This window comes from Camellia sinensis, chromosome 10 (genome assembly GCF_055761805.1).
Source record: "Camellia sinensis isolate YWXY chromosome 10, ASM5576180v1, whole genome shotgun sequence".
NCBI lineage: Eukaryota > Viridiplantae > Streptophyta > Magnoliopsida > Ericales > Theaceae > Camellia > Camellia sinensis.
Window position 1 is genome coordinate 152,975,787 of NC_138970.1, and position 13,821 is coordinate 152,989,607.

At 35.2% G+C, this 13,821-nt stretch overlaps 1 protein-coding gene across 1 annotated transcript; it reads left to right on the forward strand.

Annotated features, from left to right (window-relative positions):
- The first annotated feature begins 286 nt into the window (after positions 1-286).
- LOC114307648 (ubiquitin receptor RAD23c) lies at positions 287-12,711 on the forward strand. Its single transcript, XM_028253049.2, has 12 exons — positions 287-605; positions 2,654-2,815; positions 7,357-7,410; positions 9,194-9,258; positions 9,369-9,440; positions 9,566-9,743; positions 10,126-10,275; positions 10,434-10,502; positions 10,625-10,672; positions 10,823-10,932; positions 11,015-11,093; positions 12,352-12,711. The coding sequence occupies exons 1-12, from the start codon at positions 540-542 to the stop codon at positions 12,466-12,468; spliced, it is 1,170 nt and encodes a 389-aa protein (XP_028108850.2). The 5' UTR covers positions 287-539; the 3' UTR covers positions 12,469-12,711.
- Positions 12,712-13,821: the final 1,110 nt, after the last annotated feature.

A 13,821-nucleotide genomic window follows, 5' to 3' on the forward strand; every position in this document is an offset into this window, starting at 1 on the left:
TGTTTGTTTTGAGAGATAGTGAGATGATTAGTAATCCTTTGGTATTAGTAAGGAGGAGGAAGGGGGATTGGTAAGGAGGAAGTAGAGATGGTATTAGAAAAATAGTAAAAGGATTAGAAATTTTTTTATTTTTTTTATATTGAATTTTTTTTTAAATATAATGTTTAATTTTTTTATTTATTTTATTATTTTATATAAAAATAATTTAATAATTTCTCACTATTAATCTCCTCACTATCAATTCCCTCATTATTAATCCCATCACTAATAAGAATTCCTCCGCTCTATCTTTGAAAATAAAGCCAAAGAAAGAACCTATATATATATATATATATATATATATATATATAGAGAGAGAGAGAGAGAGAGAAAAAAAAGAGAGAGGTTAGGTGATTCTCTTTCTTACTTGCGCTTTCGGGTGTTTTTGTCAATTACTTGTACTTTCTCTTTCCAGACTCCAAAAGGTATCTGCATTCGGATTGGAGCAGACGCCTCTCGCCGGAGAAATCGGCCGGAGATCGAGTATACAACTCTTCAAAATGAAGATTTTCGTCAAAACTCTCAAAGGAACTCACTTCGAAATTCAAGTGAAACCTGAAGATACGGTTCGCTCTCTCTCTCTCTTCTCTTTACGTCTACTAGGGTTTTGCTTTTATCGTTTTTTGATGCAAAATTAGGGTTTTTATTAGCTTCGTGATCTCATATGTTCCTGAATTGGAGAAAAGACCTTGACTTCCTGCCTTTTTATTTTGCTATACATGTATGTGTATCTGTATATACGTGCGTTTGTTCTGTGTACATGTATGTATTTAGAATTTTGGTTTTGCTTATGCTTTGAATGAATTGGGATTGGGTCAATTTAGGAACTTGAATTGGCTTTCTTAGGTAGGTTCATGAAATTGGGGGTTTGAAGCTATTAGTGAAGCGATTAGTACTTATTTGAAATTGGACGTGTAGTCTTGCTGTTATGTAGCTACTTTTAATCAGCAATCAAGAGAATTCGGTTTTGCTCTGTATAATTTTAGGCATTCATTGTTCAGTGGTCGATACATGTTTTTATTTTGGCTTTGTTTGTTTCTCTCAATACTTCCGAAGATAGATTTCTTCGGAGCAGAATTCTGCGGGTGAACTGAAATAACATGGTAGTATTAAATTCCCTCCTTGTCGGGTGAGTGGACTGCACGTCATCTGTCATTTGTGATTCCTATTAAGCTTTGGTACTTAATTTTTGAATTCTACATTGGGTTGGGTTTTTATGGCCTCCGATTGCATTGTTTCATGATTTATTGCACCACATTATTTAGTTATTACTTTTGAAGTCTACCTACATTACTCTCTTTCTTTCTTTGAGTAACATACTATGGAACTGTTGCATTTTGTTGGCGCTGATACTTGGTCCCACCCCTCCATGTGTTCTTCCTCGATTATTAGACCATCTCCACATGGTTACCACATTTCAGGACTAGTGAACCTTAGTATATCGACTGGTGTATCATTCTTTTCCATGTCGGTTCCTTAGGCCTTGTTTGGCAAGTGACTTTTTTAGTCAAAAAGCCAAAAAGTCACTAAAAAAATCAAAAAGCCAACAATCTATACCAAAAAATCAAAAATTTCCTTTTCTCTCTACTTTTTGCACATCTTTTCGTAAAAAGCCAAAAAGTCATCCCAAACATACTAGTTTTTTTTACATCATATTTTAGCCAAAAAGTCAAAAAGTTTCTAAAAAAACCTGTTTCCAAACGAGGCCTTAGTGGGATTGGTGCTTGGCGAAGACTTAGGTTTTGGGGACTAAAGTTTTAAATGGCTTTATTGAGGCCCATCTCAAGGCAAGGTTAAGGAAAAAAATATCAAGGCTTTGATTTTTAGGCTATATTGTTCAAAGGCTTGCACATCAAAATATGAGCATACGCCCTAGGTGTGCTTTGTACACCTTTTTGTGCATCAGTATATGAGGAGTACACATATGAAGAGCTTGTCTTAGATTCTTGTTAAACTTAGTCTAGTAAATGGTTTAATTTAATCATAAAAATGCAAAGAAGAAAAAAGGAGCCCTTTTGCAACTATATTCTATGAGAAAAATTAAGTAATGACTAATCAAGAAAAAATACAAACTTGCTCAAATGAGAAGCTCAATAAGCAAAACTAAGAATGTCAATCTCACTTTCAATGAGGGAAAGCTTCCTTTTCTGTAGTGAAATGTTTGACGCTTTAAGAAGAAAATATTTAAACCTTTATATTTGTGGCATAAACCATTAGATATCAATATATTTTCCCCCCAAAAAAATATTTTTCCCCAAGAAGAAAGTATCTACAAGTCTATAAGTAACCACCCATAAAAGAGATTACCTAACAACTTAAGAAATCAACAAATATACATTAATGATAAAACTCCTAAATTACATGAAAACCTAAATCTAAAAACACTTGAATTTCTCAAAATCTAATTTTTGACCTTGAGAAGTAAGGCAAGCCACCTTTTCCCAACAAAGATAGTCTTGGAACTTTGTCACATCATAAGTGGTTAGGACAAAGCTTTGTTGAGTTGTTCCAATTTCATCATTTTCATGGTGCAGCTGTTGTGTTTTATTTTTGTTTGCAGTTACGCTTGTTTCTGAAATTTTGTGTGGTTGAATACTGATCATGTCTTCTCCAGGTTGCTGATGTTAAGAAAAATATAGAATGTGTGCAAGGAGCAGATGTGTATCCGGCTGCACAACAGATGCTTATTCATCAGGGAAAGGTTCTTAAAGACGGAACAACATTGGAAGAAAATAAGGTTGCTGAAAATACTTTTGTCGTCATCATGTTAGCAAAGGTAAAATTTGTTGTCATTTGAAGTATGTTGGAAGTATGATTCTTTTGTATTTCTTAGGGCATTGACAATCTGTATTTTATTCTATATCTAGTCTTGCATGTTTTTCTTTGCCTCGTCATGCCTTCTTGTTGGGCTTAATGCCCTTGGTCTAAAAGCCCTTCGTCAGCTTCGTAACTGATTTTATAGAATTCTGGCTAGTTCCTAAATGCCAAATAATACCCTAGTTAAATTTTGCTGTAAAAAAAATCTAGGTTAATTCACAGGCATAAATTGTTGCATTTTTTTTTTGAAATGTAGAATATCTATATTACCCTCCACATTATAGTATGAGGGGCCTATCTTTGTTGTGTTTGTCCATTTAGATTTTGATTACATCTTATATAGCTGGATTGTCATTGCAAGAGCTTGCAAGAGCCTGCCTTATCGCTACACACCACTGTTCTTAGTAGTGTTGCTACCTTTTAACGTTTCCCTCACTATTGTTTGCCATTATCATTAAATCTTGCTGTTGCTGAATTTAAAAATTGTGCAGAAATTGAGTTTCTTTCCTTCTTAATCATCAATCAATATTATCATCTATTCCTTCTCTTGTTTTAAATCTTGTAAAAACATTTCTTGATTGATTGTCACTGTTGTTGGGAGGCAGTGCAATGAGATGATATTGGAGGGGAGATTTCAAGTTCGGCGAATTGGATCCAATGTACAGACCTGTTGTCGGTGTTGCATGCATGGGACAGGTTGGGAGTTACTTTAGTGGGACAGAGTGGGAATTGGGCCCACTTTCTTTCCTCATTTTTCCGTTCCCTATATTAAGTGTTCTTTGATGCAATTAGATATAGACTTCTTGAGGAGAAAACAAATGAGGAAGTTGGCATGACTGCATTTTCTATGTGAGCATCTAAGAATCACGGACATTTCTAAGAAGGTGATGTGTCCGTGTCGGACATTGACACTCGGACATTATCAGACACGTGTCCAATTCCCTTTTTCCCTATCCACAATTAAAAATAAAAATCTTAATTTCGGACATGTGTCCGACACTCATTTTGTGACATGTTCGTCACTTCTTGGCAATGCTTTGCACTAAAAATAAACATGAGGCCAACACTTCCAGGACATTTGCTAACATATGATTTTCAAAGTTAAGGATTTGAATATACCGTTAAAAATGTATAATTATTGTGAATAATCCTATAAAAGCTCCACACAAAATTAAATGAAAAATGAAAAAGATATATAAATGTGTTAGGCTAAGGAGGATGAGGCAAATGTCACAGTTATATACGTTTGCTATAATTTGTTTGATTTTTAACTAGTATGGTCCAGTAGTCGAAAAATTTATATAAGAGGGTTAATACAAAAGTTACTTTGTACAACCTAAAGTAATGATTTAATTTTGTATATATTATGTTCATATATAACTATATAATGGGTAAATTACACTGACACCTCCTGAGGTTTGGTCTCATTACATTCCACCCCTTGACGTTCTAGAAATTACATTCCCACCCCTATATTAATAGCCTCATTTCACAAATCCCTGTGCTTATATAAAAAGCAACAACTCTTAGTAAAAAAACATAGAAAATTATGTTGAAAAAAAAAAGTAAAGCAAAGGAAAGGAAAAAAAAAAAAAAAGAAGTAAAGCAAAGCAAGAAAAGAGAGTGCATGAGTTCAATGTCTTCATTCCATCTAAATAATTACAATGACAGGGTGGTTAGTATAATTTTCCAAACGTCAGGGGTGATATGTATTAAACCCAAACCTCAAGAGATGTAAGTGTAATTTAACCCTATTTAATATAATATATTCCTAGATAATATAATATTAAGATAATTATTTGTGGTGTATCCAAACCTTGTCCGTGTCCTACTTTTTTGAAATTTTCCGTGTCAATGTGTCCATGTCGTGCCATATCCATGTTATGAGTCTGTGTCTATGCTTCATAGGTGAGCCTTGATAGGTGTCTGGAGGCACCTCATTGCAATGCTACTGCTTCGAGATCATTATGTTTTGTCAATAAGAATTGGTACGTTAATCTGGTGCAATGAAGCAATGTAGGCAGCATCTGTGGGCTTATAGAATAAGAAAGTGGGTTAATTAGAGGCTAGGAAGCCTAGAGTATGAAAGCATTGTTCCCAATTTTAATTGCAAAATCACTTCTAGTGTCATTCAAAAGATGACTAGGTTTTTTATTAATTTCATGAAGCATATTTATACATGGCAAGTTGGGGCACAACAGTCTTATTTCTGACATGGATATAGATCTCCTCTTAGGTATAAACATTTTTATTGGCTTCCAAAAATTGGAATATAAAGGTCAAATTATATGGGGATCAATATTATAGTTGAATAAAAGTGTTCAACATTTTGAATTGTGCGAACCAGATTGTGGATGACGTGGATACAAAATTGGATTGTATTATCAACAATGGATCAGGCTTACTTGAAGAAATTGAAAATTGGATGTCAGTAGGGGTGAAGTAATGACCGCATGCACCGACCAGACCGACCGGTTTTCGGTCTGTTTTTTGCCCAGTTAAACAGTTGGTCTGTGTGCAGGATTTTTTTTCCTGAAATTCGGTTCAGTGTATGGTTTTGGAGATTTGAAGCTGAACCGAACCGCATAGAACAAAATAATATTCATCTAGCCGTCCATGTGTTCTCCTCTTAACCAACCATGTAAAATGTTGTGGTCCATCTGTGAGACAGTAAACCCTCTGAACAATCAACAATAAACCCATCTTCCAACTTCCAAGATGCTGAGAGACTCTCTCTTTCTTCATTTCAATCTCTCTCTCTCAATCTTCTTTCATCTTTTGTCTCTTGATTTTGATCTCGATCTGTCACGCAATCACGATCGATTTCAAGACCTTGTGTTCTCTTAATTGATCGATCCTCAATCTCTCACTTTCGGCCTGAATCAGCCTCCGGCATAAAGAAGACAGTGGCTTGAATCACTCTCCGGCGTCTCAGCTCTTCAGTGTCGATCTCCTTGAATAACATCTCATATGATCTAAAGGTAATTTGAACTAAGGTTTTTTTTTTTTAATTTTTAAATACTAAATCAGTTAATAAGGTTTCTTAATCTGAGAATGTGATAAATAAATTTTTGACCCGCTTTTTTATTTATGTTTTATTTTACTGCTCTTTGGGGGGTGAAAATTGGGATTGTGATATTATTTTTTGCCTTATCAATAGCCAATAACAGATATGTTTTTGTTCTGATTACTTTTCTGCATTCCACGTAGAAGTTTAAAGTGCAATATTGTGTATGTTTAATTTTGGATTGTTCCTATGAACTGCTACGGAGTTTTCTTAAGTTGTTTTTCTACTCTTTACAAATTAAAGTTTCAACCAAAAGATTTCACTTTCTTGATAGAAACTAATAAATCCAAATAGTAACTAATCTACTCTTCTCTCCATTGTTTCTATGAAACTGCTATGATGTATTTTATTTTATTTTATTTTAAATTCTTTTATGTTTTAATAGTTGTCCAAGATGTATTTTCTGATAGATTGATATAAATAATAAAAGTTATATTCATTATTCATTACATATATATATATTTTGGAACAAATGCCAAAACCGGTAAACCGCAATGAACCAGACCGAAAAGGTACTTGCCGGTCCTGTGCGGTTCACCTGTTTGTGTCGGTCTGTTCGGTTTGGTCGGTGTAAAAAGCCGACCCACATGCAAAAGCTGACCGAACCGAACTGATTTCACCCCTAGATATCAGTGCGATGGCCCTACCATTTTGGGATTCGCTTTGGTCAACCTGTCTTTACTATTGAAGGAGATCCAAAGAATCCTGTTAAAAAGAAATTCCAGAAATTTTGGTTTTAGAGATTGCAAAAGGCTGTCAGCTTCATGATCTGTCAAGGCTTCTATTGCCTAGTTGACTTTTGCTTCTTGGAGATACTACATTATTCCATGTGTGGTTGAAATGATGAACAACTAGAACCTATACGCGGTGAAATGATGAAGCTCGAGGAAGTGTGTATTAGAAAGAGGCTTTTAAGAGAAGAAATGTGCTCTTTGTGTAATTATTAATGTGATCTATCCTTCCAGAACTAAACCAACTCAGTTCTCTCAAGTAGCTAGCGCTAGAATTATTTCACAAAGCTATGTATCTAACCTCATCAATCACCAATCCTCATGTGAATATGGGTTGTGCTCTAGGGCTATAAATTAATTGGATCTGCGAATGGTAAGTAGCCATTTTATTTAATTTGCTTTCATTTTGAAAAGAAATCCCTTGTGTTTTGAGATAGTAGTGATGCCATGACTGATCTATATCATTTTGATCTGTAGAATTGCATTCTTTTTTATGGTATTCGTGATATTCAATTTTTTCAAAGAGAAATATGATCCCTTGGTTCAGAATGCTCACTAGTCATCATTAGCCCTTGTTTTTTTGTGTTGCTCGTTAATCTTGTTTTATTAATCTGTGTTAGTTGAACTCATATTTTTTGAGTTGTAACAAAACTTACTATTTGCTTGGTACTGATTTTTCATTTTGTGCTTGAACAATGTCAGAATAAGGGCTCATCTAGTGAAGGTTCCACCGCATCAACTGTGCCTGCAACTAAGGTAAGAACAAAATAATTTTCATGTTGTTTGTGTTGATGTTGTTGCTTATTCAAACAAAGAGAGATGTTATTTATCACTGCATTTGCTTCTCCCTTTTACTTCTCCTCCTATTTGTATTTAAAATGCATGCCATGTATATGTGGAACCTATCGTATTTAAAAGTGGTGAACTCATCATGCACCATGAGAAGTCGCATAGGAAGTGAAAAGTTTTGGTGAAGTATTTCCAGTTTGTTGTGAATAGTCTCTACTACCATGTTCCAGTTTGTTATTTTCCATGCATTTGATGGAAAGGCATTTTTATAGTCAAACTAAAATATTCTCATTAAAGAAATCGCTTCTGCATCATTTTATAGTCAAACTAAGAGGTCTTTTCATTTATGATTTAGTAGGTGTTTGAAGTAATATGTTCCAAGTTTGTTGTTCCTCCCTTGAATTGGTAGGATTTAGTTTAAGGAGGTAAAGAGTAGTGATTGTGATAGCATTTGGTCTTAGATCTTTTTTTTTTAGGATCTTCAAATTTTCTTATGTTGCTTTGTTTCTCAGTTACTGAAACATCGAATTAACTCTGACTAACTCTTCCCAGAACTTTGAAACTTGTTTTTTATAATTTGTTTCTGGACTTCCTCGTATAGTTTTACTTCATGAGAGGGCATAGTGGTTCAACTTGGTATGCTGCTTCTAAGTGTCCTTAACTATTCAATTGCTTTGAGAACTTAATCATGGAAGGACAAGCAGTTCTTAAATACTTAGATGTGTTCTATTACTACTCAAAGCAACCTATTACAAGAAGTTGCAAACTATGATTGCTGTTTATTGATTGGCATTGATGACTTAGGTCTTGATCAATTATCCGAAGCATCCAATTTTATGAGACCAAAGGATCAGGCCCTACTTTGCCTTGAGAGCAGAAAACTGTGAATTGATGCAAATTGTTTGGTTTATGTACAAGTTGAGATCTGTGTACCACTGTTTAGATATGGTATATTATGTCTGTTTTACCTCAAAAGTGCTCAATTTGTGTTTGAAAGGAATGGCTGGAGTTAGGTTTCAAGTTCTTATGTTGACCTAATGAGAAAAGAGTGCATGGACTACTTCTTGTATATACATATATTTATAAAAAAAAGAAAAAAGAAAAAAGAAAATACTAAGTGCATGGATTACTGCATTGCGCACAATTGTGTGGTTCTGTTTAGGGGGCCATTAGTTTAGTGGTTAAAACTCAGCCTATCAACCTTTAGTTGTGGCTTCAAACATGAGGGTAGCCACTTTATGTATAATAATGCCAAAAGTTAGGTCTGTACTCAATTTACCCCTCCGAGACCCCCATCTAAGGGGGATTAAACTGGGTATACTTTGTTTTTTTGTTTGGTTCTGTTTAGTCAACTAGAATGGTTATTTAGATGAACCAAAAAGTAATGCTTGTTCTGTGAAACATATGGAACTTGATAAACTATTGGAATGAAATTCTCCATGAGTTGGTCTTTAATTGGGCTAATTAATCTTAGTCACAGGACTCATACTATAATGTCTGTTGCCATACCAGGCTTGTTATATGGAAGCTTAGCCTCTAGAAAATGTAGAAGTGTTTATATTGAATCATGGTAGCATAAATAAGGTTGAATTGCATGTCCATGCTTTTTGAATATATTATTTTTCTTTCTTTTTTTTTGGCCTGTTTTCCTAGTACATGGCTTTGGTGCTTCCTCCCTTTTTCACTTTCGAAAACTTATTTGAGATTTTTGTGTGAGATGCATGAAATTGTTGTGCTGCCTGACATGTAGGTGCCACAGACAAGTGCCCCACTCCCTACTGCTGCCCCGCAAGTTCCTGCAGCGACCTTGGCAGCGTGAGTTTTGAGTCATTGCATAATATGTGCAAACAATGTTTGAGCGTTGTCATTTTCATTTGCATTGTGTAACATATTTTCTGTCCATGTTTCATCTCTGTACTTCACAGGCCTGTACCTGCACCTGCGCCTGCACCTGCACCTGCATCTGCTGCTGCTCCTACCTCTACAGTTACTGCCATGTGAGTATTTTTCTTCTTTGGTTAACTTGTGAAGACTGAAGAGCGTGATTTTTATTGTCTGTTACTTAATTTGGACAATCCTTATATTGGTACCTTTGTTAATCCAATAATGTGTGTTCAACCAGACCAGAGTCTAATGTCTATGGTCAAGCGGCATCGAATTTGGTTGCTGGAAGTAACCTTGATGGAGCGGTCCAGCAAATTCTTGATATGGGTGGAGGGACTTGGGATAGGGATACTGTTGTTCGAGCTCTTCGTGCTGCTTTCAACAACCCAGAGAGAGCTGTTGAATATTTATATTCTGTCAGTGTCTTTACTTGTACTTGATCTCTTTTGTGAATTTATTTTTCAAATGGGAAGTGCAGTTTGCACATCCATCAGTTGGGGAATTATTATGTCATAAAGTTGCAGTTTGGGTTCATATACCGTATACTAAATTGGGAACATGAGGTCAGGCTATTTATTTTTTCTATATGGAACACTATTGAAATTGGGGTTCACTTGTTGTTTACTGAATTTGAGTATAACATTTGCACATCTGAATTAGAAGTGTATCAGTTAAGATATTTTTATCTTGTTGCTTATGAACTCCTTTGACGTCCTCTTGACAATAGGATTAGAGATTCTAGGTTAGTGATTTTGCATTTAGATTGTAACTATTTTTCACATTCTATATTTATATCAGGGTATCCCTGAGCAAGCTGAAGTGCCACCTGTGGCCCCAGCCCCAGCCCCAGCGAGTGGGCTGGCTACAAATTCTCTGGCTCAGCCTGCACAACCAGCACCGGTTCCTTCAACTGGACCAAATGCAAATCCATTGGATCTTTTTCCCCAGGTAGCTGGTCCATAATTATTGTTAAATCAAATTTGGTGTAAATTATTTGGTGGAAAAAAGGCACTCCAATGCACAAGGTTCCCACCATTGTGGGGTTCGGGAAGGTCAAAATTTGTTGTAAATTCTTTTGGTGATGACTTATATTTTTCTGACAACAGGGCCTGCCAAGCATGGGTTCGAATGCTGCTGGTGCAGGCACACTGGATTTTCTTCGCAACAGTCAGCAGGTATGTGCCTGTGCGTGTGTTGCGCATGCATGCTTGCATTTGTGTGTGTGCAAGTATCCATGTGTGTGTGTCTGCCTCCGCCCCCCTCCTCACTTTATAAACATTTCAATTTCCTATTTCAGTTCCAAGCTTTGCGAGCTATGGTGCAGGCCAATCCACAAATTTTGCAGGTTCTTATCCGCCACTCTGCAGCCAGTCTTTTTGTTTGTCCATCTAACATTTAAAAATGTGAACATTTTATTTTTCATTTTTCTTCTGAAAAAAAAAAAAGAAGAAAAAAACCCACCCTAAACAGCCTCAGTTACTCTTCTTATTGACAGCCCATGCTTCAGGAGCTAGGGAAGCAAAACCCTCACCTGATGAGGCTTATTCAGGAGCACCAGGCTGATTTTCTTCGCCTGATCAATGAACCTGTTGAAGGTGGAGAGGGGTATGATCTCTAGTTGGTTATATTCATTTAAATGTTAGTTATGAATGTTCACGGTCCTAATTTGCTGTTAATATGTTATCAGTAATGTACTGGGACAGCTTGCTGCAGCAATGCCACAGTCTGTAACAGTTACACCTGAGGAGCGTGAAGCCATAGAACGTGTAAGTATTGCCTTTTCCTAATTTTTATTTGAATTTAGATGTGTTTAGTGTGGTGGTCTTGAAGTGATCTTTTAATAGGGTTTTTTTCCCAATACCTATGAATTCATTCTATTGGATCCATAACTATACATTGGAAGTCTCCTTTGGATCTCCTAGAAATATATCCATCCCTGATCTCACATCAAGTCCATGATCCTCTTAATCCTTTCTCATTCGAGTCCAATATCTGTTGGAATTGATACTTTGGATCCAGTTAGATAATATTTTGTAAATTTTAATTTTGTCAATTGTCCTTTATGTAAGCCACTTTATTTATTTGCATTTTTTTGTCCAACTCATTTTGTATTAGATGCTTGCTCAGAATCTTGCGGTTTGCGATTCAGGTCACGATTCGATTTGCAATTCATGCATATATTGATACAAATCTATGGGTAAATCTATTATGGGATAGAATCTATTTTGAGAGTAGTGTTTATAGACATACGAGCCTTGCTTGGAGGTTAAGTTGTGACTGAGTCATTAGAAGAATTGTGACACGTCCCAAGGGGACCTGCTTTCCCTCTCTTTTCATTCAGGTTGAGTTCAGGCCATGTTGACCCAACCTCAATCTGGTTGAGGTGAATCTGATTTTCAAGTACTCAACAATCTTAGTCTTAGAATAGAAACCAGCCACATGTCCAGTGTGCGGTAATAATGCCATAATGTGCTTATAAAAAGAAAATGTTAATTACACATACACCCCAGACACCTCTTCAACTATCACTAAGTATCACTTTACTCCCTAAACATTAAAGCCGTACATTTAGAGCTGAATTGAAACCCTTTTTGAGTTGGTTTTCTTTAATTGTAACACATACTGGAGCGACTGCTGAAATTTTCAGTTTTGAGCCTTTCAGCCCTAAATTTATCAAACAGTTAAGTGTTTGTTATGGGGAGTCTCTTTTGACAAAACATTGTGGTCAAGTATATATATTTTTTTCTTGTTTTTTTTTTACTGAAGACATTATAGTCAATTGAGGCCCCAATTTTCAATGCAATACTAATTCTATTGTTTATTAAAATTAGTAGAATCATCGTTGTGTCTGGTACATGCTTCAAATTATTATTTTTATTTTCTTGATTTCTGTAGATGGATTTAGGTGATAGGTAGTAGCCTCGATTTGAAGATGACTGTTATTTCATTTCAACTTCCAATCTAAAAGTCGGGGCATTTTCTTTTGTTGACAATGGGTTTTTTTCGTTTTAACTTTTTCTCCAGCTCGAGGCAATGGGTTTTGATCGAGCGCTCGTATTGGAGGTGTTCTTTGCATGCAACAAGAACGAGGAGCTGGCTGCCAACTACCTTTTAGATCACATGCATGAGTTCGAAGATTGATGTTTTTGTGATTGACGATTTGACCAATTTCTCCCCTTGTCCATCTTTCGTCGGACCTGGCATTTAATTTGTTTTTGCTTTTGTTTTTATTGTTTTCTTTGTTTTCTCTTTCTCCGCTGAATGCCTATATACTTGAACCCCCAACATCTAGCTTTAAAGGTTTATAATGTTGAGTGATGGAGGGCATGAATGTCAATATGGCTATTATAAATTACATTGTCATATAAATCGTATTTTGCTCTACTTTTGGGTTTGGTGGCATTAAATATTTATTGTGTTCATGCATATTTGCTTTATAAGTTATTTGGAATAATTTAAAATAAAATATTATTGATAATCAGTTCCATACTGGATTTATTTAATGGTTTTTTTTATTTTTTATTTTGGGTAGGTTTCGGAGCATAACATGGTTCTTCTCGGTCCTCTTATGACCTTTTTGATGGTAGAAATTTGAATAGGGCTTCCATGTCTGTTTTTGGCATATGGAGGGTCAAGTGAGTAAAGATTTGCAAGTGGAGCATGCTAATGCGGGGGTGCCATTTATGCCACAGAAAGGTCTCATTACACACATTTTGAAAATAAAAATAAAAATATTCTATAATAATTGTCCTTCAAAATCACCATTAGTAACTTTTTGATTTGTTTTTTGCTCATATTGGTTAAAATATGAGGTACAAAAATTAGTATGTTTGGAATAATTTTTTGATGTTTTACAAAAAGATATGTATAATGTAGAGAGAAAAGAAATCTTTGATTTTTAGATATAAGTTGTTGGCTTTTTAATTTTTTTAGTTATTTTTTTTAATTTTTATGCTAAAATAGTGAGTTGTCAAACGAGATTTTAAAAATTAAAAAATTATCTATAATTTTCATTTGGGAATTTTATTCTTCGTGAATTATGGATAAATTTTTGGGAAATTTACCAATAAATCCTATTTCATAAACTCTTAAATCAATTAGTCCCAACTTTATTCTTTTGTTCGGATAAGTCCTATCAGTGGGGAAGTTTGTTACTTGTTGATCCTATTTTCCATATTTGGTCCTTTTTTATTTTTTTTTTATTAACCATGTGAAACACACACTGTATCCAACATTATTCATCAAATTCATTATATATATATATATATACATCCACATAGATGGGTGATATCATATAATTAATTACCAACGAAATCCTCAGTCTATGGGCTTCAATCAACACCACCACAACGCCAAAGCCTATTGGATTTGGATCTGCTGGTAGCGTAGAATTGGGATTTGGGTTGAGAGAGAAAACGAAAGGGTTTCAAAATCAAGATGAGGTTTCAGTAATGGCGATCGACATTCATCATCAACATCAGGGCCAGCGATTAG

Excerpts from the sequence above, each read along its gene's own strand:
- LOC114307648 (XM_028253049.2), top strand. The coding sequence starts at position 540 with ATGAAGATTTTCGTCAAAACTCTCAAAGGAACTCACTTCGAAATTCAA. Across the intron at positions 7,411-9,193 it reads CAACTGTGCCTGCAACTAAG|GTGCCACAGACAAGTGCCCC; the intron begins GTAAGAACAAAA and ends CCTGACATGTAG. Across the intron at positions 9,259-9,368 it reads CCTGCAGCGACCTTGGCAGC|GCCTGTACCTGCACCTGCGC; the intron begins GTGAGTTTTGAG and ends TGTACTTCACAG.